Source organism: Fusarium poae, chromosome 4, assembly GCF_019609905.1.
Source record: "Fusarium poae strain DAOMC 252244 chromosome 4, whole genome shotgun sequence".
NCBI classification, from domain to species: Eukaryota; Fungi; Ascomycota; class Sordariomycetes; order Hypocreales; family Nectriaceae; genus Fusarium; species Fusarium poae.
The window spans coordinates 347593-374397 of NC_058402.1; the positions used below are offsets into that span (position 1 = coordinate 347593).

The 26805-nt window shown below is 48.9% G+C and overlaps 6 protein-coding genes across 6 annotated transcripts; 5 read left to right on the forward strand and 1 right to left on the reverse strand.

Annotated features, from left to right (window-relative positions):
- Window positions 1–128: 128 nt before the first annotated feature.
- FPOAC1_010214 (uncharacterized protein) lies at window positions 129–1124 on the forward strand (the record flags this gene model as incomplete). Its single annotated transcript, XM_044854609.1, has 1 exon — window positions 129–1124. The coding sequence occupies one exon, from the start codon at window positions 129–131 to the stop codon at window positions 1122–1124; it is 996 nt and encodes a 331-aa protein (XP_044701922.1).
- Window positions 1125–4577: 3453 nt separating this feature from the next.
- FPOAC1_010215 (uncharacterized protein) lies at window positions 4578–7526 on the forward strand (the record flags this gene model as incomplete). The annotated part of the gene is made up of 2 exons (XM_044854610.1): window positions 4578–4922; window positions 4989–7526. The coding sequence occupies 2 exons, from the start codon at window positions 4578–4580 to the stop codon at window positions 7524–7526; spliced, it is 2883 nt and encodes a 960-aa protein (XP_044701923.1).
- Window positions 7527–8290: 764 nt separating this feature from the next.
- On the forward strand, window positions 8291–9894 carry ATG17 (autophagy protein 17; the record flags this gene model as incomplete). Its single annotated transcript, XM_044854611.1, has 2 exons — window positions 8291–8863; window positions 8929–9894. The coding sequence occupies 2 exons, from the start codon at window positions 8291–8293 to the stop codon at window positions 9892–9894; spliced, it is 1539 nt and encodes a 512-aa protein (XP_044701924.1).
- An 815-nt stretch (window positions 9895–10709) lies between these two features.
- Window positions 10710–12346, reverse strand: PNS1 (putative choline transporter, neither null mutation nor overexpression affects choline transport; the record flags this gene model as incomplete). Its single annotated transcript, XM_044854612.1, has 2 exons — window positions 10710–11030; window positions 11078–12346. 2 exons carry the CDS (start codon window positions 12344–12346, stop codon window positions 10710–10712), a joined length of 1590 nt encoding a protein of 529 aa, XP_044701925.1.
- Window positions 12347–16417: 4071 nt separating this feature from the next.
- Window positions 16418–17965, forward strand: FPOAC1_010218 (uncharacterized protein; the record flags this gene model as incomplete). The annotated part of the gene is made up of 1 exon (XM_044854613.1): window positions 16418–17965. One exon carries the CDS (start codon window positions 16418–16420, stop codon window positions 17963–17965), a length of 1548 nt encoding a protein of 515 aa, XP_044701926.1.
- A 3369-nt stretch (window positions 17966–21334) lies between these two features.
- FPOAC1_010219 (uncharacterized protein) lies at window positions 21335–25183 on the forward strand (the record flags this gene model as incomplete). The annotated part of the gene is made up of 1 exon (XM_044854614.1): window positions 21335–25183. The coding sequence occupies one exon, from the start codon at window positions 21335–21337 to the stop codon at window positions 25181–25183; it is 3849 nt and encodes a 1282-aa protein (XP_044701927.1).
- Window positions 25184–26805: the final 1622 nt, after the last annotated feature.

Genomic DNA, 26805 nt, shown 5'->3' on the forward strand with positions numbered 1-26805 from the left:
TTCTCAATCAGTATAAATAAATCCCTTGATTCTCTCCCTAGTTCATCATCTTTTTCCTTTCCCCAAGCATTCTTATTTCTAGGCAAGTATCACAAATTCACCCAGCATTTAACGTGACAGAAGCAGATATGGACTCAAACGCTCCCAAGAAACACAACGACAACCCTGGATTTGACCCCAATATATTCGTTAATCCATCAAAGATCAAGAATACTCGAGCCCGACAAGTGCTGATTGATGACTCAAGTGTGCATGGTCTTCTCGTACGTATTGACGGGCAATCGGTTAATCTGCCTTACGATATCACACAGAGGCCTACAGTAGTCTCCGAGAGCAGCCACTCTGTTGATCTCGACGCCTTTCAGCAGGCGATAAACAGCATAGGGTCATCTGCGTATGGCCTTCCTCAACCTCACCAGCCCATCAACCCTCTTCAAGGCCCCGAAGCATGCCCCCCCAACCGAGGTGTAAAGAGAACTCGGGAAGACTTTGAAGAAGGTCAGCCTGTCAATCCCAGTTCTTATCGTAACCAGCCTTGCCCGGTAAGAAATGGCAACCCCCAAGGGCAGTTTTTCCGCCAGGGCGTTCAGAACCAGTTCACAGCAAGCTCTATGCCTGGTTTCTGGAACACGCCAATGCCCATGGGTAACTCATACCCCATGGCTAACAACATGGGCTATGATCCCGGGTTCCCACCAATTCCTGCGAATCAACCTCCGCGTGGGACTTTTATGCCTGGTGCTTACACGATGCCTCCCAATGGCAACCCAGGGTTTCCTGTAGCAAACCAGACAAGCCCGATGGCCTTTGTTCCAGTCAACTACGGGCCAAATTCTGCCAACATGGCTGGTCCACAAGGCCAGCCCCATGGGTTCCGTCAACCAAGACAGCAGGTGCCACCTAACGGGACTCAAATGAGGCCACTGGTGCCCCGGCCGGGACCTCATATGCATGGTCAGATGCCTGGTCCTCAGATGCCTCCACAGATGGCTTCTCAGATGCCTGGTCAGATGGGTCCTCATATGCATGGTCAGGTGCCGGGACCTTATATGCCTCCCCAAATGCCTGGTCCTCAGATGTCGCATAGGGTCATGTATCGAGATTATTACGATAACTGCAATTAATAAAATCTTTATTAATTTATATACAAATCGAGTAGTGCAAAATAATATTATAATGTGCTTTCGTCAAGGATTACAATAGTGTTATTCTTTTTCCGGGATCTTGACTTTTCATAGTCCCTTTTGCGCTTTTTCCTTAACCTCTTTAATTTAGCTTCCTTTGACTTGTGTATCTCCTCAGCGGTCGGATAATAGGCTTGCGGCTCCTAATATAACGGTTACAGAAGGGTCATTAGTTATAGAGGGGTTATTACAGGGACTTTAGTGAGGTCACGTGATACATTTCCCCTATAAATTAGCTAGCTATAGCCTGTAGAGATAATGTCATGCCTTTTCCCCCTTACATTTACAGTGGGGTCTTTTGGTTGTGTGTTCTTGTTCCTTCAAATTGGTGATCACGCTGGGGAAAGCCTTTTGATTGGCCGAAAATGACGCGCTAAGCCTAAAAGAGGCTATTCTGATTAATCTGACCAATCAGAAGGCGGCACTTCTATGCTGCCATCAAAAGAACCCGACCGAAGGAATTACACGCCTCAGGGTATCAGAAAAATTGGCCGCTAAAAGCCTAAGAGATGAAATTAGTAGACCACTTTATGCTCCTTAGACTATAGCTCTTAGACTATTTATTTTTATAACCTAATACTTCGAAGGTTATTTTTTCTGCTACCCACTAGATATGACAAGAGATCCCTCTGAACAGTCTCTCGGCGTCGCAAGAAGCCTCTAGCTTGCAGTCAATTGATGGATCAATTGATCAATTGACAAGGCATTTGCCTAGGAAATTGAACAGGCCAGCCACTTCATGCCTGACTGCAGCTTTAATCGTCAGATGGCAAATTCGCAGCTGTTGTCTGATCTTCTTGCTGAGACTCACGACTACATACATACACCACAATCTTGGACGGGACGGATAAGCTTGTGGGGAGTATCACAGCATCCGATACATTTGAGGGGAAAATAAAGACGATCAAAATCCGGGGAGGTATAGTGACACCTGTACAGTCCAAGATGATATTAGTCTACGTGACTAACGGGGTATTATCTTTGCGGCAGAGTCGAGACAACTACGATAAGACAACCCTTGTTTATCTTTTTCAAGCACCGTTGCATGCATGATGCAGATGCACTATTATTACCCCCGCCAGGAGAGACCACCAACGATGCGGCTGAACGACACTTTGAGGCCTCGCACAACATCAGCCCCCAGGTAACAACAATGTTGCCTATTTTACTACATTGAAGTCGCAATTTCAACCACGATACGCTTGAACTCGCCAAGCTCATGTCAGCGTTGCATCTACATACACCACCATGTGGAATGGGGAACAATTAGGCTAGCTGGCTAGACAGGCCACGAGCCTAGGGCCCCATCCAAAGTCCCATGCTTCAAATCCATGTTCAAGGCCAAACCCCAGATTTTGTCGATACTCGAGTCAGAGGCACTGGCTTTTGAGCCGAACTACGCGACGGCGCTAAGAAAGAAACCGCCGATCGGACCTTGTGTACCAAACTCGAGTCACCAGGATCATCCTCTTGTCGAGGCACACTGCCTGTTTCGCTCCGCCCTTCTACTGTCTGGTTACGCCGCACAACTTGAGGCTCTGTTGTGCGCCTGCTTAATGGACCCCCGTTATCGTTCTCCATCAAAAGCCTCTCGATCTCCGTAATTAATACACTTGCTAAAGATCGAGAATGCGGGGAAAAGCTCTTATTCGGTCGACAAACGGCGTATGGATACTTGAAACCGGCGCTGTGTCGTGAAGAGAATGGATTTGCGCACTTCAGCTCGCCATCTCTTACTGATTATCAAGGGAGAAAGAGAAAGAAAAAAAAAAGAGTCAGATCCCCGTTCTCGGAAGCGTTGCCACCACAGACTAGGCCAATCCGTCACCGCTTATAGGTCAATCGCTTATCACCCTATCGATGAGGTACAGTACCTCGTGGTCTGTACTGATAACTGTCTGTTCTTTTCTCCGCCTCTTTGTTCCAGAAGCAGGGTGCCACCAGCGGCGGGATTAGCGACTCATGGGGGGGGGGGAAAGCATCCATCACTTGTTTTGGGCAACAATACACTGACTGTTCCAGCCACCAGCATCCGTGAGACACTGGCGACCAGTCATTTATTGCCTTGAAGGCCTCAGGAGAACATGGTCCTTGCCATAACTTTCTATGCGCCTCTGCGCCTATCACAGACTGAGATGAGACATGCAGCCTCGAATGCTCCGTCCCTGCTTCTGACAAACGGGTCCCTCCCGCACTGTTTGCCTCGCCAAAGTACCTTAAAGGAGACAGCAAGGATGCCCCCAGGACCCTGACAATTGTTCTAGCTTGGACCCCTAGAAAGAAAAGTGGCCCACATCCCTACTTCCGGGCTTCAACGATTCAGGAGTCTCTAGCCTCGTTGTTTTGACGAATCGGAATCAGGGAAACTGGGTGGTCTTTGCGACGGTGGATGGCAAAGATTAACAGATCTTTGACACGCCAAAGTTTCGGTATGCAATGTCGTGCTTTGCTTCGCTTTGCTGTACAGTACAGCACTGTCTGCTTTGTAACCAGCGGGTCTGAACCGGTCATCGGACTGCCCGTCTTGAAAGAAACTGTCATGTCATCAAAACTCCAGTCGACAACACCTTACTGGGTCGTGTGGACGACTGACAGGTCTGCCAAGTGACATTCAAGTTAGTAGAGCGGTCTGGAATTCATGCACTGCAGAAGGGGAACGCTCTACACCTCTACACCATGTGTCATGCAAGGCTCGAAACCACCTGTCCGTCTCGACGTGAAATTGGCAGGCTGCTGGGATAAGCCATCATCAAAGTCCTTTGGTACCGGGTACATTCTACACTTCCACTTCCGGGGGGGGGATGGAGACGAGCAGCAAGGGTCTTGCTGCTCGTCTGCGCCAATACACACGGTAGACGGACCCTTGCCCGGTTCGGAAAGTGCACCGTGCGTCAGTGGTGTCTCTCGTGAATATCTGTCGATACCGTATGTACTCGGTACTGTACCTCAACACCTTGCCTTAGCTCGGCTCGCGAGGAATATGACGAGCTTCGCCATGGCCTCCCCTTTGTCTGTCGGTGTAGCTGCACAGTACAATCTGCAGGGCTGGGTCTTGAGTTGATGGACCCTGTTGTGAAGCTGGTGGCTGATGACTAGTCCCATCCAACGATAACATTCCCATTCCCTTCACCCAGCAATTGCTCAGTTATTGTCGCCTATATATACCCTCCTGTCCTCCGACCTCGCTGAATCACTCTTTTTGACCTTTTGATCTGTTATCGGGACATTGTTCCTACTATATCTCATCGTTATACTACTACTCTGCTGGGTCTCTGTCCTTACCCTGTTCCTGTTCCTCAACAAGACGTACCCTCACCTCTCACCTTCAACACCCGACTCCTACCACTGGGACAAGACTCCTCTTACATCGGTTTACCGTCCTCAGCCATCAACATGCACGGCTACAGTTCATCAGAAGAGTCCGACGACCCTCGTCGGCCTCGCGCTCAACCCGCTGGCAACAATAACAACAACGACAAGACAAAGAAGAAAAAGAAGAAGCTTCCTCCCCAAAAGTCCATCAACCAGATTTGGAAGAAGTTCTCCAAGCGCAAGTTCCACAAGGCCCTCGCCGTCCTACCTTTCGACCCCGTACAACCTCCGGCTACCTACTACTCGAATGAGATCCTATCGGCCGGTTACGAGCGAGCTGCTGAAGAGTGTCGACGAAAAGTTGAGAAGATCATTAAAGAATGCAAGCGAGTGAATATGCGATACAGAGACCCCGGGTGGGACTTGGTAAGTTACCTATTCTGGGAAACCCCAGATTACCCATGCATGAATGAGGCGCTAACGCACGACCAGGACTGGGATCTCAAGTACGAAAAGGGCCATTGTTTGAACAACCTTGGAACACAAAAGTTCGAGCTCAACAGGACGACATTGTTGAGCTCCAAAGCTTCTGTTCCCAAGGCTGTCAAGCGAGTGCATGAAATCTTCGAGAAGCCAACTTTCATGAAAGAAGTTAGCGGTGGTGACGTCAAGCAGGGAAGCTTAGGCGACTGCTGGATCATGGCTGGCCTAACAGCTCTCGCCAGCGTACCAGAAGGCCTACAGAGGATCTGCGTCGCGCATGACACAAAGATCGGCATTTATGGTTTTGTGTTTTACCGTGATGGCGAATGGATCTACTCCATCATTGACGACAAACTCTATCTCAAGTCACCATGCTGGGACTCTCCTAGCATGCAGAGAGATCTATTGCAGCAAATCGATCGCGAAGACAACGAGAATGTTTATCGCAAGACTTATCAGACTGGCTCCAAGGCTCTTTTCTTTGCCCAGTGCAGAGACCAAAATGAGACTTGGGTCCCTCTCTTTGAGAAGGCCTACGCCAAGGCTCATGGCGACTATGCGTCATTGGCTGGTGGCTGGATCGGCGAGGGTGTCGAGGATCTGTCCGGCGGTGTGACTACCGAGCTTCTGACGTCGGATATCCTCGACATTGACGAATTCTGGGACAAGGAGATGTCACGAGTCAACGACGAGTTTCTCTTTGGCGCCTCTACCGGTCTGCTCGAGCACGGCTATGGTGAGCGTAATGGTATCTCTGAGGGACACGCCTACGTTGTCCTTGACGCCCGAACCCTCAAGTCCGGCCAACGTCTAGTCAAGCTCCGTAACCCTTGGGGCAAGGTCCGCAAGGGTATTTGGGAGGGAGCTTGGAGTGATGGTTCCAAGGAGTGGACCGCTGAGGTTCAGGAAGAGATTGACCACAAGTTTGGTAGCGACTCAGTCTTCTGGATCTCCTACGAGGATCTCATCCGCAAGTACTCTCACTTCGACCGTACCCGTCTCTTCCGCGATCGCGATTGGCGTTGCTGCCAGCGATGGATTGGCGTGGATGTTCCCTGGAAGGCAGCTTACCACGAGAAGTTCCACATCAAGGTTACCCAAGACACTCCTCTCGTCTTGGTCCTCTCGCAACTTGATGGTCGATACTTCAAGGGTCTTCACGGCCAGTACTCTTTCCGCATTCACTTCCGACTTCACTACGAGGACAGCCCCAATGCTGAGGATTACATCGTTCGATCCCATGGTAACTACCTCATGGAGCGCTCAGTCTCTGTCGAGCTGCCTGATCTTCCCTCCGGCAACTATGTTGTCTATCTCAAGGTGACTGGTGAGCGTGACTCCAATGCCCAGTCCGTTGAGCAAGTCGTCAAGCGCGAGGCTGCTCAGAGAGTCGAGAATGAGAAGCTCGCCCAGGTTGGTTACGCCTATGATCTTGCCCACAGCAAGGCTTGGGATCACATGGACAAGGTGACCAAACTGCGCATGAAGCAGGATCAGAAGAAGGCTTCTGCTTGTCGCCAGAAGGAGCGACGTCGCATGTGGGAGAAGCGTGCTACCAACCGCGATGTCTCCAAGCAGCAGACCAAGAAGAACTCTGAGAAGCGAAAGCGTCGTCGCGCTGAGTGGGAGGCTGAGCAGACTCGTCTTGACGAGGAGTTCAACGCCAAGGTCAAGGCTGAGCGAGAGCAGATGAGGAAGGAGAGACTTGCCAAGGCCGAGGCCGAGAAGGCTGCTGAAGCTGAGAAGAAGGCCCAGGAGGCCGACGATGAGGCCTTGAGCAAGAAGACAGAGGAGATCAAGCTGTCGAATGACAAGGAAGAGACTTCTCTTGAAGATGGTGTCATTTCATGCTCAACTGGGTCTCCTCACTTCACCCCCAAGAGTGTCGACTTGGCAACAGCTGATGCTGCTCAAGAGAAGCAAGAAGTGCCACCCGTCAGCGGAGCTCCTCCCGCCCCTGTTGAGGAGGAACCTCTTCCTGTTCGTGCCCGACCTGCTTACGACTCTGCTGGCGAGTCATCAGACTCCCCCGTTGAGGATTGGGAGGCTCTGTACAGCAGTGACGACATGGCTCGCAAGCCCCGATTGACACAAGCCAACACCGCTGCTGCTCAAGATGAGTACGACTCTGAAGAGGAGAAGATGCCTGAGCCTTGGAATGCCATTTGCATTGTTGGCGTCCGCGTCTACTCCAAGGATGAGAATCTTGAGCTCCGCACTGTCATGGAGGGTGGTGAGCTTCTGGAGGGAGGCATGGGTTCTAAGGGAGCCGCTGATCTCGACAACGCTCAATCCAACGCTGGAGGTGGACGCGTCGAAGACAAGAAGTCTTCCGAGATCAAGTCCGAGCGGGACAGCAAGGTTTCGACCCCTACCATCCGCAAGGATGACAGATTCATGGAAGATGACGGCACTTCTGGTGAGAAGTTTTCTTCTATCAAGAGTTACTTCCACATTGACTCTGCCTTCACTACCAGGGTCAATTCCCCTGCCCCAACTCCATACGAGCACGATCGTCGATTGGAGTTTGGACCTTCCAGCCGATAAGAATGGGGTACACATTGCATTTTCAGAGAGCGTATTAGACAAGATTCTAGAATGATCACGCCTCGAAGGAACACGGTATCGAGATGATGATTAACGTTTATATGGGTAATTAATTGGAGAAAAGGCGTTGGACGGATTGGATTCTTTCTGGAACGATGACATGAGGTGATTGTTTTAAACAGAGATATCAAGATTGTTTTTAGAGCAATTGAGTTATAATTAGGTATAAATCGCATTCCTTGACTTTAATTGCGACATGAGTGATACAAATGGCGGTATTGTCGGTCTTTGTCTGTTTGCGACCACGTGGAAACATAAACAAAGACAAAGACCAATCTAATAAATATTCATCAAGCCCGAGACACCTGAGACAGTCTAGTCTGTCTACATGTTCTGGACTTGCCGAGACGCCTGAACAAGACCGGCTTTTAGTCCCTGGAAAACACGGGCTACAAACGAGTCAGACTTCTGTGTCTGGTCTTTTCAGGGCGCGTCAGCTGCCTAGAAGGAAGTGGACCCGTTGCGATAACGGAACCTTATCACAACTTCCGTCATCGCTCCCCCAGCTATCAAGCTCTCTCTCTCTCTCTCTCGTCCATCATCACTTTTCTTTCTTCTTTCATTATCCAATCGTTAATCCTCCCTTTCATTCTTTTAATCATCACATCGCTAAAACTCAATATGTAGCCATGGGCGATTAACTTGCATTTTATCTATTTATTTATTTATTTATTTACAAAGACTCAAACACGTCCACTCTCATCATGGCTTCTTCTTCTTCTGCTACCTCTTTGCGACAAGGTTCATCCGGAGCCTCGTCCCGTCATTCACATCCACAGTCTACTTCGCTCTCGAGACACTCAAACTCAAACTCATCATCACGCAATGTCGACTCCAACGCGCCGTCCATCTCCATCGAAACTCTCGTCACTCATCTCTTGGTCGCTAAACGATCGCTTTCTTCCATGACTTTGGTCTTGCGCGCAAACGAAATCGCAAACGCTGCGCGGCAGTCCCATGAGGATGTCGCTATACTAGCTGCCCAGGCGGGCTTTCTGAAAGAGTCTATACTTGATCAGACTACGATACTTGTTAGGGTGAGGAGGAGTCTGCAAGGTACTTATGATTGGGGGAAGAGAGACTTTAAAAAGCTTCTCAGGTCGATGGACTTGGTTGATGGAGGGCTGGAACATACCATGGAGATGCTCCGTGATACGAGCGTCGAAGGTGTCTTTCGTCCAGACGGTGAAGAGAGACGGAGTCTTCTTGACTTTATCGATGAAGGAGGTGTTCACGGCGTTAGAGAGGCTATGAAGAAAAGTATCCAAGAGCTACAGGTAAGCCATCATCCCAGCAAAGCCAACACCAATCACCCGCTGACTCAGAGTAGGTCATTCAACAGTCTTTCGACGGCGATTTACTCCGCTTCGACACCGACATTCGCAATCTCAAAAAGATCATCACCGATACCCCGACCTTGTCCCACGATGACACCCACATACCCACATTTGAGCTCCTCGAAAGCCTGGTTGACCACTCAGCCAACATGGCGCAGCTACTTGTTTCGTTGACGCACCACTTCGACATGTGCGTCACAGCGATCCGAACAACAGAAGGCGGTGTCGCTCTCGCGCGTCGTAGAGCCGCAGAAGCAACACAGTCCCAAGGAAATGACGGCGTGTCCATTTCTGGGGTCATCGCCGAGCAGGAATCCAACGTATCCGATCTCGAACCAAACACTGCTAAAGACCGTGCCGAGATGTTGAAGGTGGTTGTCCAGGATGCGGGCGAGGTGGAAGATGTGGTTCAGGAAATACAGGAACGCCTCACGGCAATGGAACAGGATTACCTAGTGCTGCAGGAACAGCACGATATTTCGAAACAGGCATATACAAATATGCTCGAAGCATATGCAGTCCTCGGCGAAATCGGGGATCGACTTGCAGACTACCTCGCTGCGGAAGGAGACTTTAAATCACGATGGGATATGGAAAAGGAGAGTGTATTCTCCAAGTTACAGGAGATGCAACAACTCAAGGAATTTTATGAGAGGTACGCAAGTGCGTACGACAGTCTCATCCTCGAAGTCGAGCGTCGACGCGCAGTAGACGATCGCGTCAAGAGTATATGGCGCAAAGCCCAAGAAAACGTCGATAAACTTCTCGACGCTGATGGTGCATCCCGCGAGACGTTTAGACAAGATGTAGGAGAGTACCTCCCCACGGATCTATGGGCTGGGATGCAAGGGTCTGCGAAGAAGTGGGCTGTCGTGCCCGATGGTGAAGGGGAGGATATTCAGGGTCCTGCGCTGAGGAAGAGTGTTGTTGAAGCTGCGAGGGAGAGACTTGCACGGGTGGAAAGGAGGTAGTTAAGGTGATGGGATACAGAACAGAACAGATGTACGATTTAATGGCGAGGATTGGGTATGGCGTTAGGATATTCGGATAGCGGATCTTTTTTTTTGAATACCACTCTTTACTTTTGACGTAAGACTGGCTGGACCAGGATACCCTTTATATAACTGTTTAACTGTGAATACCTTTAACAAGGAGTGGTCGAGTGGTATCCGTCCTAAAACAAACCTACAAACCTACAAACCTACAAACCACTTAAAAAACGGAACCTAAAAAAAAACCACTCTCACCCATTCGACCGCTCCTTGTTTTTGTCTTTTTTTTTGTAATTTCAGGTAATAGGACCAGGATACCCTTTAAATATTGATCCAACTCTATATACCTTTGACGAGGAGTGGTCGAGTGGAATCCGCTCCTATAACCTACAAATCTCTTAAAAAACCGAACCTAAAACCACTATCACCCATTCGACCGCTCCTTGTTTTTTGTAATTTCGGGGTTCAAATCTGTTTTTTTTTTGGGAGAGGATGTGAACTGGCCTTGGTGAACTTGCGACGCCTGGCGATGTAGTAAGTGGCCTTGCTGATACTTGACTCAACACACAGTCAACGACAAGACTCATGTTCAAGAAGGAAGTATTGGTAATCAGGATAAGTATTATGTATTACGATGGATCATTACTATTCTGAAAGCGGTAGAAGGGCTTCCGCACGACGCACAACAGGATAACCCAATGCGAAAGCACAATTTCCCTCCAGTATCCTTCTATGGTATCATTCCAAGCCAGACAGCAGTAACTCAGTTCTTTCCGATGCGAGACATTTCCAGTTTAGCGGTCCTGAATGACCTGCTGAACCTTGGGGTACACCCTGACCATCTCGTTGTATAGTTCGGGGTGATCGCGCCACATGACCTGAGGGTCCCAACCAGAAGCGACAAAGATGGTCTCGACACCGCTGGAGATGGGTGTGGTGAAGATGTTTGCGATCTGGAAACCGATAAGGAAGGAAAAGGCCACGACGACGCCGGTGTACTGGCCGTTGTTGTTGTAGGCGGGGTCGGTGAAGTACAGATAGAGGTAGGCGAGGAGGGCGCAAGCGTATGCGATGAAGAGGGCGCCGAAGGAAAGGACGGGTCCAATAAGACAGTCCTACACAAGTTAGTGGTTGGAAACGGAATCACGACGGGTGCACTTACATTGATGAGAGCGTCAATTCCTCGGTCCTTGATCATCTTCCATGTGTCTTTGGCAGCCGCAAAGTAGGCCTTTCCGTAGAGAGCAATATGACAGAAAGCGTAGCGGTTGATAAACTCGACAGCCCACTCCAAAATACCCAGCAAGCATCCGATACAGCAGAACAAAGCGTACCCGAGCATACTTCCATCTGCGCCCTCCTGGCTACGAGCGGCGTTGCAGGCTTGGCGAAGGAATTGGATAATAGCGACCAACAAACTACCGAGAGCAATGGAACCAAAGCTGTATGTAAGGGCACGCTTGGCAGAGGCGCGGGTAGCATCCTTGGGGAAGTTGTGAGGGTTAAAGTACCAAGAGCCATAAACACCAGCAATCGTTGTGTGGATCGTGTTCTTGAGCCACTCGGAGAACCAGTACATGGCAAAGGTGATAAAGGCGATGAGGCCAATGACCTTGCCCTTGCTGCAACCACCGTCGGCGCAGGAAGGATTATCTTGGGCAGGCTGGTACTTGATGTAGATTCCGACAAGAGTGATGGCGTACCAAGCTGAGAAGGCCGTGGCGATGATGCCTCCGATCAGACTGACAAGATAAACATGGCCATACTTCTTGCTGACGTCGATGGTGGTCTTGAGCATGAGGGCCGAGAAGGGAATTCGCGAGATCCATGTCCAGAAGCAGAACGCCATGAATAGACCAAAGATGAGGAACACGATTCCGGCAGACCAGTACTTACGCCAGAGATAAAAGATGGCTGTTCCAATAGCCCAGCATACATTGAGGATACCAGTGACCCAAATGAACTGCTTGGGAAAAAGTCGTGCCATCCAGACGTAGGCATACGATAGGACAAACGCAACAGCGAGAACAAACATGAACAAAATAACGGTGCTCGTGTTGAGAGAAAAGTCGTTGGGATTGTTGTAGATACCATCACCAGCGTTGCCCTTGTTCGCAGAGTAGCCTTGAAGGGCTAGACCAGAGACGACAACAAAGCCAGCAAACACAAGGATCAGAAGGATACCAGCCCAGAGATCATTGTACTTTGGCTTCGCAATCTTGAACTGCTCATCAAAAGAACCCTTTTCGTTTCCATTGTAGCCTTGGGCGGGCATGTAGCCATTGCCATTGCCATTCTGGGGAGGACCTTGCTGGTATGGCTGCTGTTGGTACGGTTGCTGCGGCGGTGCCTGGTATGGATGAGTTGCAGCAGGAGGTTGAGGTTGGTACTGCTGTTGACCCCCGTTGTAATAAGCGTCAGATTCGCCCATGATGGCGACGACTCGATGGAGTTATCGATGGGAAATTGGGTGTTTTGTTCCGTGTCGCGATTGGGTTCTGAAGGATCAGCGCAGGGGTGTCGTGGAATACGTAAATACAAAAGCCGAAGCTAATTGATCACTGCCGGCAATTGAGCAAGCAATTGAGAAGGATGCGAAAATGATTATGTCGATGGATGATTGATGGATGTCAGAGAGAAATATGAATAAGAAAGGTTTTCAGTTGTAAACATCATGAGATTGCGCGCGACACCCCAAGAGAAAAGGCTGGCGGGGCCTCCAAGATTGCGACTACCTCTTGAACCAAAAATCAAAGACATCACAGCAGCTTGGCTCGTTTCGATGAGGTCATTGAAGCGCCAGCTTGTCCAACCTAAAGCGACGAGTGTAACGATAGGCGGCTTAGCCGAGACTCCAATATCCAATAAGGGTCCATCTCCCCTGTAATTACAGGGCCTGAGCAGCTGAACGATGCTAGACAAGAACTGCTAAGAGCCGCTAGAGGCTTCGCAAAGTGCCGTCCTGCCGGCGTGCCAGGCTTTTTGTTTCAAGGGTTTTCAAGGAAGGGGATTCTTTTTGTTCACCATGGTAAGCTTAATTCTTGGCTTAAAATGCCTGAGATGCAACCTCAAGAAAGAAAGTCTTGGATTGAGAGGTAGGACGGTGTTGTGGTAGCGTTCTGTAATGCTTGTCCTTTGTGACTACAACGAATGCAGCTCGCCTAATATTGATGTCAAATAGAGATCATCACACGGGTCAACCCAGCACTAAACCATTGCAGTACATACTTGACATTCTCTGCTGGAATCCCATTGGTTAGATGTTTGCAGGTACTGGCGACAATGATAGACGGGTAATACCGTAATAGCGACAAATGGATGACTGTACCTTTTATCATCGGTAGTGGTTGCAGAGAGGCTTCCTACTACAAGCCTGAGTGTTGGGTTTGGTGGGGTTAAAATTGCAGTGAATATGCATACGAGCCGAGATCCTCAAAAAAACTGACAAGACTCGAGCTTGGGGAATGGTTAAAACTACATTGAACCTCTGCTTACAAAAGCGGCAAGCTTGATGAAGGTTAAAATGGCAGTGCAAGCAACCTCGCGGACTACGGAATGTTGAAGTCGTCAAATAGATCCTCAATCACATGCGCCACGCACGACACGACAGACAACTCTGCTTACTCCGGTACCTGGCATTGGACGCTTGAATCCAATTGAGTTGACAGTCTGCAGGTACTCCAAGAAGGTTAGAATGATTGACAAGCCGTAGTGTCGTGAATGACTTTTCCTTTTCATTCAGTAGCATTTGCAGAGAATGTTTCTTACTGTCTACCTTAAGAATGTCGGAGTGTTGACGGGTTAGGGTGGGTTCAAATTGCAGTGAAAGTCATCATTCACTGTAACATAAGACCTAACAACTACCTAACCTATCAACCTATCAACCTGTCACCTATGGACCATTTTATGATCGGCAGAGCCTATAGAGAACGGTTCTGCTTACAAGAGCAGCAGGCTTGATGGGGGTTAAAATTGCAGTGAAAGGATGATCCTAGGACCTCATTTAGAGGTGGAAATACATACGGATCGATGTTCGTCCTCTGCTTATTCCCTTAAGCCGCGGATTCCCCTACTGTAATTGGTGATGAATGTTTGCATGTCCCCCCGAAGGACAGAATATGCTATGCAAAGATCTGTTGGAGCGCGTATGCATGCATGGTAGTGAGCTGACAATACCATCAATGTTGAATGCTCCTTGGCCTTCAAAGCGGCATTTTTATTGCGTTGCTGCTTGATCACGAACCACGAGTGGTGTGAGATTGAGCCTCTTATGCACTGCGCCGCAACCAACATGGTGATGCTTATATGTTACTCGGCGACTTGCACGGAAACACTCTCAACAACGGCCCTTTTGAAACCACGAGAACCAACAAAACAGAGCCAACACCCTTCATTAAAGAAAGCTGTCAAAGATAGAACAGCTGCCCCGACATTGAACCTATCGGACATGAGCCATGGACCTCACTTCATGCAAACAAACCCCTTGCGGGAAGATCTCCCGAATCTAGCATTCCTATCACGATCCTAGCTCAAATGGGTATAACCCCAGACGATATCTCCAACGGCTCAAAGCCATTACACAACTCCATCGTCAAACAGTTTGCCAGTGAGACGGTTGGTCGTAGCTTTGGTGGAGAACAAGGTGAGAATTAAGATTGTCGAACCATGGGGACAAGCACGGAGAAGAGCTCTTTTGAGCTTGGTTTGGATTGCTTGTATGGGGACTAATATTGCATGATAGGGGTTGACGTTTGAACGTGCCATCTGTTACTGTGAGAAAGGGATTGGTGGTTAGAGGAGTGTGACTGGGGATGGCAGATTGACATCTGATTGAATGACTGACTAGCTGTAGGTAAAGTCTACCTATCACAATTTACATCACGAATAATACCCGTACCATGACATCGAAACTCGATCAACTCATGAGTCAATTCGTGACAGTCTCACCCCGTAGTCGCTAAACGCTCATTCCCCAGCATTGGGGAAGGGGAACTCAATCTCAAACGGAGAAGAAAGAGTTTGTACATAATGAAAACACAAAAAAGACCCAATCTTGACTCTTGAAGCATACCAGGTTCTCCTCAAAACGGGTTGACACTATGGATGCTTATTTCCATAATCTGTACGTAACTAGAACTCAACACCAACAACCAGGCTGTCCCTGTTACTGGGGGACCTCTGCCATACCCATTCTTTCAGATCCATTTTATCCAGGGTTTTGGAATGATTACATATTGGTCGGTGCACTCCGATAATGGACGATATATGACTGCATTTAAAGAGTCACATTTAATACTCAGTACACGGATATTCGGAGATGGGAGGTTGTCGTCGGTATTGCGCGCAAAAAGAGCCGCGTTACTTGGCAAAAAAAGAAAAAAAATCTCCCCCTACTAGCTTCTTCAAAAACCCTTGCTGGTAATATCGACAGTTCCAAACCATATCAGGCCATCCGTCAGCAAAAAAAAAGCTATCCTATTCCAGAAAGCTGCATGGAACAAATCGAAGCTTGTTTCGTTGCAGAACATCGCGTGGCTTTTTTGACATGCAGAATCAAGCCACTATAGGTATGTACTATCAAATTTTATCGCACTCTTGATTGGATGTTTTTAATTCTCGCAGCGGACAAAGCCGTCCATGGCAAGGATTTCTTTTTTCTTCTTCCCTTTAGTGGCGTTAGGACCCCCTGACGTTTTTTCTTGGTGCAAGTGAGATTTTTTTGTGTACCTAGCAGGCAGGGATTCTTGCTTAGTGGCGGGAACTTGAACCGGTAACGAACCGGAAACTACAGGACGACAGCTAATAAATCTCGCGATATTTCGCTGCAACATTGACTGATAGAGTGTCGCATTTCGGGGCTCTCCACGTGGTGTTTACATGTCTATTCAACTGAGAGAAGTAGCGAGATACGTATACTTGTAAGAGGAAGTTGGGGGTTGAAAGCAGTACAGTTGATCAATAACAACATGTTTGGAAGAAAGTGATCACCATTGAAGAAAAAAAATACTGCATTTCGCTCATTCCCGAGAGGCAAAAAAAAAAAAACAATCTCCATTGATAGAGAACCACTCACACTTTGGATTGAATGGGCCCATGAGAAAAAATTCGATATCGGAACAGACCAGACTCATTCAGTAGTCTGTTGGTCAGTGTGTGAGTCTTGAGTCTCAATCTATTCCCGATCCCCTTGTAGATTGTCCGTATCCATATACCATCTCCGGGTTGACATTTCAATTTTTTTACATAACAAGCCCACTTGGCCTCGGTGTTTCTCTCCTTCGCTTTCTTGCCTGCTCCATCTCACTCACATCACATCACATCATCCTTCTCGTTTCATTTTCTCTCTTTCCCTCCTCTTTTTTCTCCAAGCGAGCAGATAATCTTCTTTTTTCCCCCCCTTCTTCTGCGTTTCGCATCATCATCACCATCAGCCTCACTTTTGTCACACATATTAAAAAAAAAAAAATTATTTCCGTAATAGGAAATAGTCACTAGTGTCATCATGTTTGACTCTTCATCAGCGGACGAAAAGTCCCCTCGTGTGAGCAATGACAAGAAGCCCAAGACCGAAAAGGAAGATGTCGAGACTGGCGAGGCTGGTCTTGACCGAGCCATGAGCTCTCGTCACTTGCAGTTCATTGCTATTGGTGGTACCATCGGAACTGGTCTCTTCCTCGGTGTAGGTCCAGCTCTCGTCAAGGCCGGTCCCGTCTCCCTGCTCGTCGCCTTTGCTTTCATGGGCTCAGTCGTTTACTCCGTCATGGTCAGCTTGGGAGAGATGGCCGCCTACATTCCCATCACTGGTTCATTTACATCCTACGCTGCTCGTTTCGTCGATCCTACCTTGGGTTTCGCTATGGGATGGCTGTACTGGTTCAGCTGGTCGATTACCTTTGCTCTTGAGCTTGTCGCTGCCGGTATCATCATTCAGTACTGGGATTCTGAGCTCAGCATTGCTATCTGGATCAGCGTCTTCTGGGCTCTGTTTACTGCTCTCAACTTTGTCCCCGTGCGTATTTTTGGCGAGATTGAGATGTGGTTCTCCATGATCAAGGTCGTCACCATCATTGGCTTCATCATCTTCTCCATCTGCGTCAACGCTGGTGTCGGTGACGAGGGCTACATTGGCTTCAAGTACTGGAACGATCCCGGCGTCGCAAACACCTACATGGGCATTGAGGGCGCCACTGGCAAGTTTGTCGGCTTCTGGGCTGTTCTCGTCACTGCTGGTTTCTCCTTCCAGGGAACTGAGCTCGTCGGTGTCGGAGCCGGTGAGACCGCCAACCCCCGCAAGGCCATCCCTGAGGCTATCCGCTGGACTTTCTGGGGCATCTTCAGCCTTTTCATGGCTACCGTCTTCTTCGTCGGTATCAACGTGCCCTCCAACGACCCTGCCCTCGACAGCGGTGCTCAGGATGCTTCTGCTTCTCCTCTTGTCGTTGTGGCTACCCGCGCTGGTGTCAAGGTCCTCCCCGACATCATCAACGCCGTTCTCCTCTCCGCCATCCTCACAGCTGCCAACTCCAACGTCTACTCCAGCAGTCGTATCATGGTCGCTCTCGCTGAGGATGGTCTTGCCCCTGCTTTCATGAAGCGCACCAACAAGTACGGCACCCCCTACTTCGCCGTTGCTTCGTGCTCCGTCATGGGTCTCATCGCCTACATCAACCTCTCCTCCAGCGGAGAAAAGGTCTTCAACTGGCTTCTCAATGTCAGTTCCACCTCGTGCTTCATCACATGGGTCCTGATCAACGTGTGCCACATCCGCTTCCAAAAGATCATGGCCGCACAGGGAATCCCTCGCGATGAGCTTCCCTACCTTGCACCTCTCCAGCCTTACCTGTCGTACTACGGTGCTTTCTTCGTAGCTCTCATCACCATTACCTGTGGTTTCACCGTCTTTATCGAGTGGAACACTGCCGACTTCTTCTCCAACTACATCAGCTTGATGCTCTTCGCCGCCCTCTACGTCGGCCACAAGCTCATCTGCCGCACCAAGGTTGTGCCATTGATGGAGGTCGATCTGAGCAAGGGACGAGAAGAGATGTAAGCGAACAAGTCGAATTGGGAGTTTCGGTTGTTTTTGAAGTGTAGCAAAAAGTTTTCTTGTTTGTTTTTTGGCGTATAGAAGTGTAATAGTTGTATAATGAGACGTATGATGATACCCTGAAAACTCGGTTCTCTTTCGTATGTGAAGTCGAAGTGAATATTCGGTTCGATGTAGAATCGGTCGTCGTTGGGATCGCCGTCAAGGTAAGGAATAAATATTCCGACAGAAACGCAAAAGAACAAATAAATGCTAGGGGGAAGGGGAGGTGGATGGTTAATATAACAGACATCACCTTACCCCAACGTACGATGAATTAATTTTACGTCAAAGCATGGACGGGTGTCACGATTTGGGCAAGTCATCCCGCATAAAACATCAAATTATTTGGTAATTTTTTGGTAGCAGCATGTCAAGACATGGCAAAGGGCGTTGTGTTTTGACATGATGGGACCCAGCCTGAAATGACAAGACATGACAAAGGGCGTCGCATCAGTGGGTCTTTTTTGTTATCTTATCTTTTGACAATGGTCAGAATGGGATGATGACCAGGTAGCCAGGCTGGGGGAGGGTTAAAATTGCAGTGCTTCACAAGCTAGGATGAGAGCTAGGATGAGAGCTAGGCAAAATGAGGCTCTTCCTCGAAAGAACGCTTTCTGTTTGCGCATTTATATGGTTACCGTGCTTCAGAGGGCGTTAAAATTGCAGTGAAGAATCCCCACGATATTTCAACGCCAGAATTTGGTGTTTTATGAGATTTCCTATGCCTAATAATGACTCTTTTCTTCGCTCTGAAGCTTTGTGTCATAAAAAGTACGGCTAAAAATTGTTATGGTTATTCTTGGTCTCTTGTACATCATGAAAGTCTTGTCAAGTAGAGTTACCTGTCGGCCACTACTGTGGTAATCGCAGGGCCTGTCACAAGTAGAACAGGTACCTAACCTGAGATGAGATGACAATATCACTTAAAGTAGAGAGAAACATGGTGAAATCACTTCTACAAGTGCGCATTGCTACCACTACGTCGTCTTCGTCATGAATTGGCTATTTGTTGAATAAATTTACGTGGGTGCTGAGCAAGGTATTACATTACATTATACATGCCCCTCAAGGCATGGCTGGTGTGGGACGTTAGACACAAAATTAATCGGTCAGTTTATGGCACTTTAGCCTACCTTGGTGGATCATTTATTTTTACAGTCTTGCGATTAGAGGTCAACGTTTATTTTATTCCCTAACCGGCCCCAGAGATGATTGTAAAAAGAAAATGCGATTCAAGCTAAGTACCGTTGAGGAGTAGATATGCTCAATCAGTAGTCTCATTGAACAGACCAGTGATACCAGGTTAAAGTCTTTGCTTGGGGTTTACAGGCTGCCATTGGCCTCTGGGGAGTCTTTGCAGCAAGATGGTTGACGTAGTCTTGAGACTTCTTGATGGAAAATGGAACTCAACCATCCAGGACAGAGATGCAGGACATGGAGGTCACCCCACGCTTCAATGTCACCCTCTTCTTTACTCTTGGGTCTGTTGTTATTAAGACTCTGCATAGTGCATGTCAGGTGTTCGTCAGGAATAGAACAGTGACTTGCGCATCTTGACTCTACTTTACGCATGACATTGGATCTTCGTCTAACAAACCCACAATCCCCTCTCGCGTCCGGAGCCAAGACTCCAATACCCTCGCTCCCCGAAACAAGCTCACGCCCAAACAAATCTAATTCGTCAGCCCTCCAAGAAACAGACTCCCCGAGCGTCATGCACGAGAATCAATAGGGTAATGCTCAACGGTGGCGGCGATGGTCCGACCCCTCTACTTCGGGTCGTCGGCGCCAATCACGGCAGAGCCAACGGGGAGAATCGCGATGCTTTGGGCTAATTGAAGAATGATTGGTGGTCTTTTAGAAAGAGAATTGACGGGTTGCTGTTCCTTTTGTTGGGGGGATCATCTTGATGTATTTTGTGATATGTGGTCACTCAGGAAGAGAACAAAAAGTCATCATGTGCTCATGTCAATGAACGGGGAGAGTATTACAAAATACGTGGTTTGCCCTGCGAGATCCGAAGAGTGTGCCGGTTTCCACAAGTTCTCGCGTGAGAAGTACCCAAAATAGTCGTAAACTTAATTAATCCCGCAGTTCAATATGTGGGTGACTTGATTTGAGGCAAAGATTCCGGTTTAAATGGCTGGGATTAACACATTGTGCATATCATCACTTTGCAGCAACATTTCGTATACCACGACCCTGTTCTTTGTGTCAACAAGTCAATATTAGAGAGGCCATAGTATTGAGGCTTGGAATTGGTTCCATCGTATTAATTCCATTGTTTTCCAATCATATGAGTTGTCGTATCCTTAATTTAACATATTGCTGTCTGGGCGATCAAGGTTACCCTACAACGGTAGCCCCACGACAGAGACAGGACAGGGGTACTGTAGGGGACAAAGGATTGTTTCTAGCATGTGAAAGTGGCCCAGTTGTTTGGTTGAGAAGTCATTGTTTCAATTGACAGGGTAGTCACTAATACAACTTTGTCAAACATGTTGATGAGATGAATGATTGCATATCTAGCTATAATAATTACTTTTAACAAAAGATGATCCATTTTCTTACCGAGATACAATAAAAAACAATGTCAAATGTCCTCAGTCTCCCCTCCATGTCGACTCCCCAGGTCCCAAAATTGGCGGGCAGCTATGCCTGAAAGGTGACTAGATCTGGCGGTATAACTCGGCCTAAACCCAATCATCGACAGCCAATTCTCCGTGGGGGTTCTTACGGGCAGTGATGTACAGGACCAGTGTCGTAGATAAAATGCGACTGTCTTCTTCTATTTGTCCTGTTTTTACATATTTTTCTCTTCCATTCACAGGTCTAGACTTTGTCATATCTTTGTTCATTATTGTTTTGTTTCGACTGACTGGGGGTGACGTTGCAGTACTTGACAGCACAGACAACGCCTCATCCCACTACCTTATTTGACCCCGCGAGACCCTCAAAAGATATACGAACATCTTTTGAGGCCAACTCTTCTTCACATACAGAGAAGAATTGGGACTATTCTATCCAATTCCATTCACTTCGGCTCAAAAGTCCAGAACCAGCCTTGCTGCGTCCCCAGAAAAGGATTCGCCTGCTCCGCCACTTACCTTACTTAGGTATCCAGGAATTGTTGGGGACTGCCCTGAATATTACCGGACCCGTCACCGACATCTCCTCCTAGTCTCAATCTCGTCTCCCCGGGTCTGCAGGCTGGTCGCGTGACCCACCCACCGCTCTTGCCATCTTTATCTTTAAAACACCAAGTACTACTACTAGACACTGTGTACTCTCCTCCTCTTCTTCTTCTTCTCAATTCACACACAATCCAACATGACAATCATCGATGTCAACAAGGATCTAGCTGCTCTCTTTGAGCAGCAGGCCTCAGCCACTCCCGATGCTGTGGCTCTTGAAGATGAGAAAAGATCCCTCACATACGCAGAGCTCGACAGAGAAACCTGGGCTCTAGCTGAGCGATTGCGTGATTACGGTGTTGGTCGCGATGATCTGGTCGGTGTTCTCATGGGCAGAAGCGCCGATTACGTTATCGCTGCTCTTGCTGCTCTCCGAGCTGGTGGTGCTTTTTTGGTCCTTGAAGTCGCCTACCCTCCTGGTCTGCTACGAGATGTTATCGAAGATGCGAAGCCAACTGTCATTCTCACTCAAGTGGAGCACTCCGCCAACCTCACATCTGAGACTCCCGTCATTGTTGTCGACAGCCCCGACAAGCAAGCTCGAGGAGAATCTTCACCTCATTTGACCGAGAGACGGTCACTTCCCGAGGACGACGATGTTGAGAGATTACTCTTTGTCTCATACTCTTCTGGTACCACCGGTAAGCCCAAGGGTATCATGAACCCCCACAGAGCCGCTATTCGCTCATATAACTTGCGATTCGCCGTCAACGATCTCAAGCCCGGTGACAGAGTGGCCTGCAATGTTTTCTTCATCTGGGAGATGCTTCGACCTCTCATTCGAGGTGCCACAGCTGTCGCCATCCCCGACCACGCCAGTTACGACCCTGTTGCTCTCGTTGAGCTTCTATCTTCAAAGAACATCACTGATACCCTCATGACTCCCACACTTTTGGCCACAGTCCTTTCCCAACACCCCAAGCTCGGTCAGAAGCTCCCCCAGCTTCGCTCCCTCTGGTTGAACGGCGAGGTCGTCACTGCCGATCTTGTTCGTCGTGCCGTGGATGCTCTCCCCGAAACACGCCTCCTCAACGTCTACAGCGCCTGTGAGACGCACGAGGTTGCTGTTGGCGACATCAAGACTTTTGTTGACTTTGACACACAAGTGTGTCCCGTGGGTCTCCCTACAGACCCTGAGCACACCTACGTCCTCGATGAGGCTGGCAACAGAGTTGAGCCTGGAGTGAGCGGTGAGCTTTACGTTGGTGGTAGCCTCCTGGCGCGAGGATATCTAAACTTGCCAGAAACGACAGCCAAGGCATTCCAAATGGACCCCTTTGCTGGAGAGAAGGATGCTCGCATGTACAGAACTGGCGATTTGGCCCGCATTCTTCCCAATGGACTTTTGGAGATCACTGGCCGAGTTGGCGGTATGATCAAGACCCGTGGTTACACTGTCCAGCCCAGTGCTGTCGAGAGCGCCATTCGAAAGCATCTTGCTGTTCGCGATTGTGCGGTTGTAGCTCACGGCGAGGGTTTGGAGCGACAGATTGTCGCCTACATCGTCCGCGAAAAGGGCGAGTCTCGAGAGCGAACCATTCCTCTCATCGACGACTACGGATACAGTCCCGTTGCTCGACGTGCTCTCACTGACCACCTTGCTCACTACATGGTTCCTACAATCTGGGTCGAAGTGGATGAGCTACCTACACACGGTGTATCGGGCAAGACTGATCTCAAGGCTTTGCCTGTACCACCATCCCCAAGATCGCCCAGACCTGCCCCCAAGAAGGAGCAGAACATCAAGGTCAAGACCGAGACCGTTATCCAGCTTTGGGCTGCATCGCTCAACATGCCTGCCAACGTCATTACACCAAAGCACGACTTTTTCGACTTGGGAGGTCACTCTCTGGCTCTTGCTGACCTTGCTGGACGTCTCACAAAGACCTTTGGCTTCCCTGTCCCTCTGGCTCCACTGGCCGGAACTCCCACTCTGGAAGGACATGTCGCAGCCATCAAGGCAGCCCGTGACGGCCACACTGCTGCTGTACAGGCTGATCTACCAGCTGTTCTTCGTGCAGACTCTATTCTCCCTGACGACATCCAGGGCAACGGCACCCCTATGCGTGCCCTCAAGGATGCCGAGACTATCCTCCTAACTGGTGTCACCGGTTACCTCGGTGCTTTCCTCCTCAAGACTCTTGTTGACTCTACTGACGCACAAATCATCTGTCTTGTGCGATTCCCTGAGCCCGTGGAAGATTGTGCACCCGCTGGTATGGCCCGTATCCGAAAGAACTTGATCGATCTTGGACTTTGGGAGGACTACCTCCTGGAGCGTATTGAGATATTGCCCGGTACACTTACCAGGAAGCGTCTGGGTCTTTCTCCTGAAGTATTTGATGAACTATCGACCCGTGTCCAGGTCATTGTCCACGCTGCTGCTACCGTCAACCTGGTCTACCCCTACGCTGCTCTACGAAACGCCAACGTCAATGGTACCCGCGAGATTCTTCGTCTTGCTGGCCGTAGTGGCGCTACTGTTCATCACGTCTCTACCAACGGTGTGCTTCCTCCCTCTCACACTGGTTGGTGCGAGAACACTGTCATCGATGTTGATGATGTTCCCACTAAGCTTCTCGATGGTTACGGCCAAACCAAGTGGGTCGCTGAGAAGCTCGTCGACGAGGCAAGCCGCCGAGGCATCCCCGTGCGAGTTTACCGTCCCGGAACCATCAGCGGCCACAGTGTTTCTGGCTCTACCAACGCCTGGGATTTGATCAATGCTATTATTGTTGAGTCACTCCAGCTCGGTCGTGCTCCTGATGTCGAGGGCTGGTATATTGAGATGACTCCTGCTGACTTTGTCAGTGATGCCATTGTCACTCTCGCCAACCATACCAGTGACACCGAGCAGACTCTCTACCATCTCGGAGATCCTGCTCCTGTTCCTTCTAAGGACCTGTTTTCCACTCTGGCCAAGCTGGGCTACCCCACCGAACCTCTACCCTGGGATGAGTGGGTTGCTCTGTGGTGGGAGAAGCGAGGCAACAAGAAGACTGGCAACGATCCTTTCACTGTCGACATTCTTCGAGGTGGTATGCCCAGTGACGAGGTCCTCAAGTCAGTCATTGTGCTCAAGGATGGAAAGACACAGCCTACGCTTGACAAGTACAATGTTCCTCGCCCCAAGATGAACGAAGGTCTTCTCGAGATCTACATGCGACACTTCTATGCCCGTGGTTGGTTGTCTCGACCTCCTCGCCGGGGTCAAGTCAATGGCAGTGCCAAGAAGGCTCGCAAGGGTCGCCTTGTAGGCAAGGTTGCAGTGGTGACTGGCGCTTCTTCTGGAATTGGCGCCGCTGTGGCAGCTGGCCTTGCCAAGGAGGGCGCGCATGTGGCCGTGGCGGCTCGACGGACCGAAGCCCTGGAAGACGTCAAGAAGAAGATTAGCGTCTACGGTGGTAAAGTGTTGATCCACAAGACCGATGTCACAAACAAGGCCCAGGTGGAGTCCCTGATGAAGGAGGCAGGCGAACAGCTTGGCCCTGTCGATATCCTTGTCAGCTGTGCGGGTGTCATGTACTTTACCATGATGGCCAACAACCAGACCGATGAGTGGGAGCGCACAGTTGATGTCAACTGCAAGGGCCTCCTGCACGCCTTGTCATCGACGGTCCCGGGCATGTTGTCTCGTGGATCTGGACACATTGTCGCCATTTCGTCCGATGCTGGACGCAAGGTGTTCCCTGGTCTGGGCGTTTACTCGGCTAGCAAGTTCTTTGTCGAGGCGACACTACAGGCTCTGCGTCTCGAGACAGCAGGATCTGGTCTTAGGGTTACAGCTGTGCAGCCCGGTAATGTGGCCACAGACCTGTTGGGCATGTCGACCGACCAGGAGGCTTTGAAGAAGTACGGTGAGCCCACAGGCGCCGAGGTTCTCAAGCCTGAAGAGGTGGCAAGCGCTATTGTTTATGCTGTGTGTCAACCCCCACACGTTGCCGTCAATGAGGTGCTTATTGAGCCTCGTGATGAGCCCATCTAAAATCATGCATGTATACGGCGTGTGTTTATTTACGGCAGATGTTGATTGTATTTATATTTCGGCCTCTTATTGGGCTATTCATGTTTGATGATGGGATGATGTAGCGACTGATGCATTTACTCACGAGCAGATGATGGAGGTTTGTGTGTTTGCACGTTTCGACATGGGATGCATGTGCATTGTAATACCCTTGAAGAGGATTGGAGAAGTTGTGTATATACATAGTAGTCGCATAATTAATTGACGGAGAATTGTCATCTGAAGCTGGTGTCTTGTCTTGTCTTGTCTTTTGACCTGGCGATAGCAGAGAAACATATTAACTGCCAAGATGTTCATGCCTGTTCATGCCCGTCACCAATTGTTTGCCGTCTTCCGATAAGAATCCAGGGATGAACTGACAGCGGAAGAGAAAAGGGACAGCGACAGCCACTGATATTTTTTACATGGCCTGCCCTGAAACGCGGATTGCTCTTGGTCTTGTCGGAGACCAGTTTCGAGTTTCGGGAGACGTGACAGGGGTCAATAGTTTTTCCATGGATGAGAATCGTGAGGATGTACAGGGTTTATAGAGATCCACATAAGTGCAAGGATATAATTAACCCGTAAATGTTGATAGAGATGAGTTGACTTGTGGTATAATACATAATAGTCTATAGAAATGGAATATTCTGACCTTGGGTTGAGTAAGTGAGTGAGTGACTGAGTCTGTGGGTTTGTGTTGGGTAAAGGGAAACGGTTGTTGTCCAGATATCGAAGCAATACCCGTAAGCGAAACCGCTACCGAACGGAAGAATTCTTATATCATTTAATTAACCAGACTAAAATATCAGCGGCATAATATGTCATTGGTTCAATGTTCCTGTCAGATCTGGGACCATCTTGAGGCTCAAACAACAAACCTTGTAGTTCCACCAATTAAAAGGCCGCCCCTTGCGCTGGCTCCAAACGCCCTGACCTGTCTTTGTCTTTGTCTTTGTACCTGCATAACTTGACTTGTCAGCGGCGGCGGGGGAAAAAATAACAGAGGAGACGGACGAATCTTCTGTCTTTGGTTCTTGGTGCGAGCTTCGAATTCCGGTGAAATCGGTCCTTGGCAACGGTGTATTGCATGGTTGTTTGCTCTTGTCTTGTGTGTCGTTGAGATGAAATGAACGTGGTGGTGGTGGTAGTAGTATGTCATGTTTGGTGTGACGAAACATAAGGGGATGAGGGTGATGTTTGATAGACAAAACTAAACATGTTGTTTATATGTTGATGCGAATATTACTATAGAGAATGAATGACCATGATCATATTTATTAAAAATAAATTTATACATATTAGAGTTAATTACTAGAGTTATCATCAGCCGGCGCTTGTCTACTCTACCGCCCGTTGAATGAGACCATCAACGAGTTGAGATTAACAACGGAGCGAACAAGGGCCTAGGCTTTGGTCCACCGTCTCGCTTGAGTCGGCCGAGTCGTTGTATCAGATCCTCCTCTCTGTCTAAACCCTGTCCTCCCTACCATGGGGGGGTCATTAGTATGTATATATCTACTTCAACTCATCTCTCATCACCACTTCCTTTTCCCTCTCTCAACCTCTATTCTTTCACGGACCTCGAAGGACCAGATTTCGAC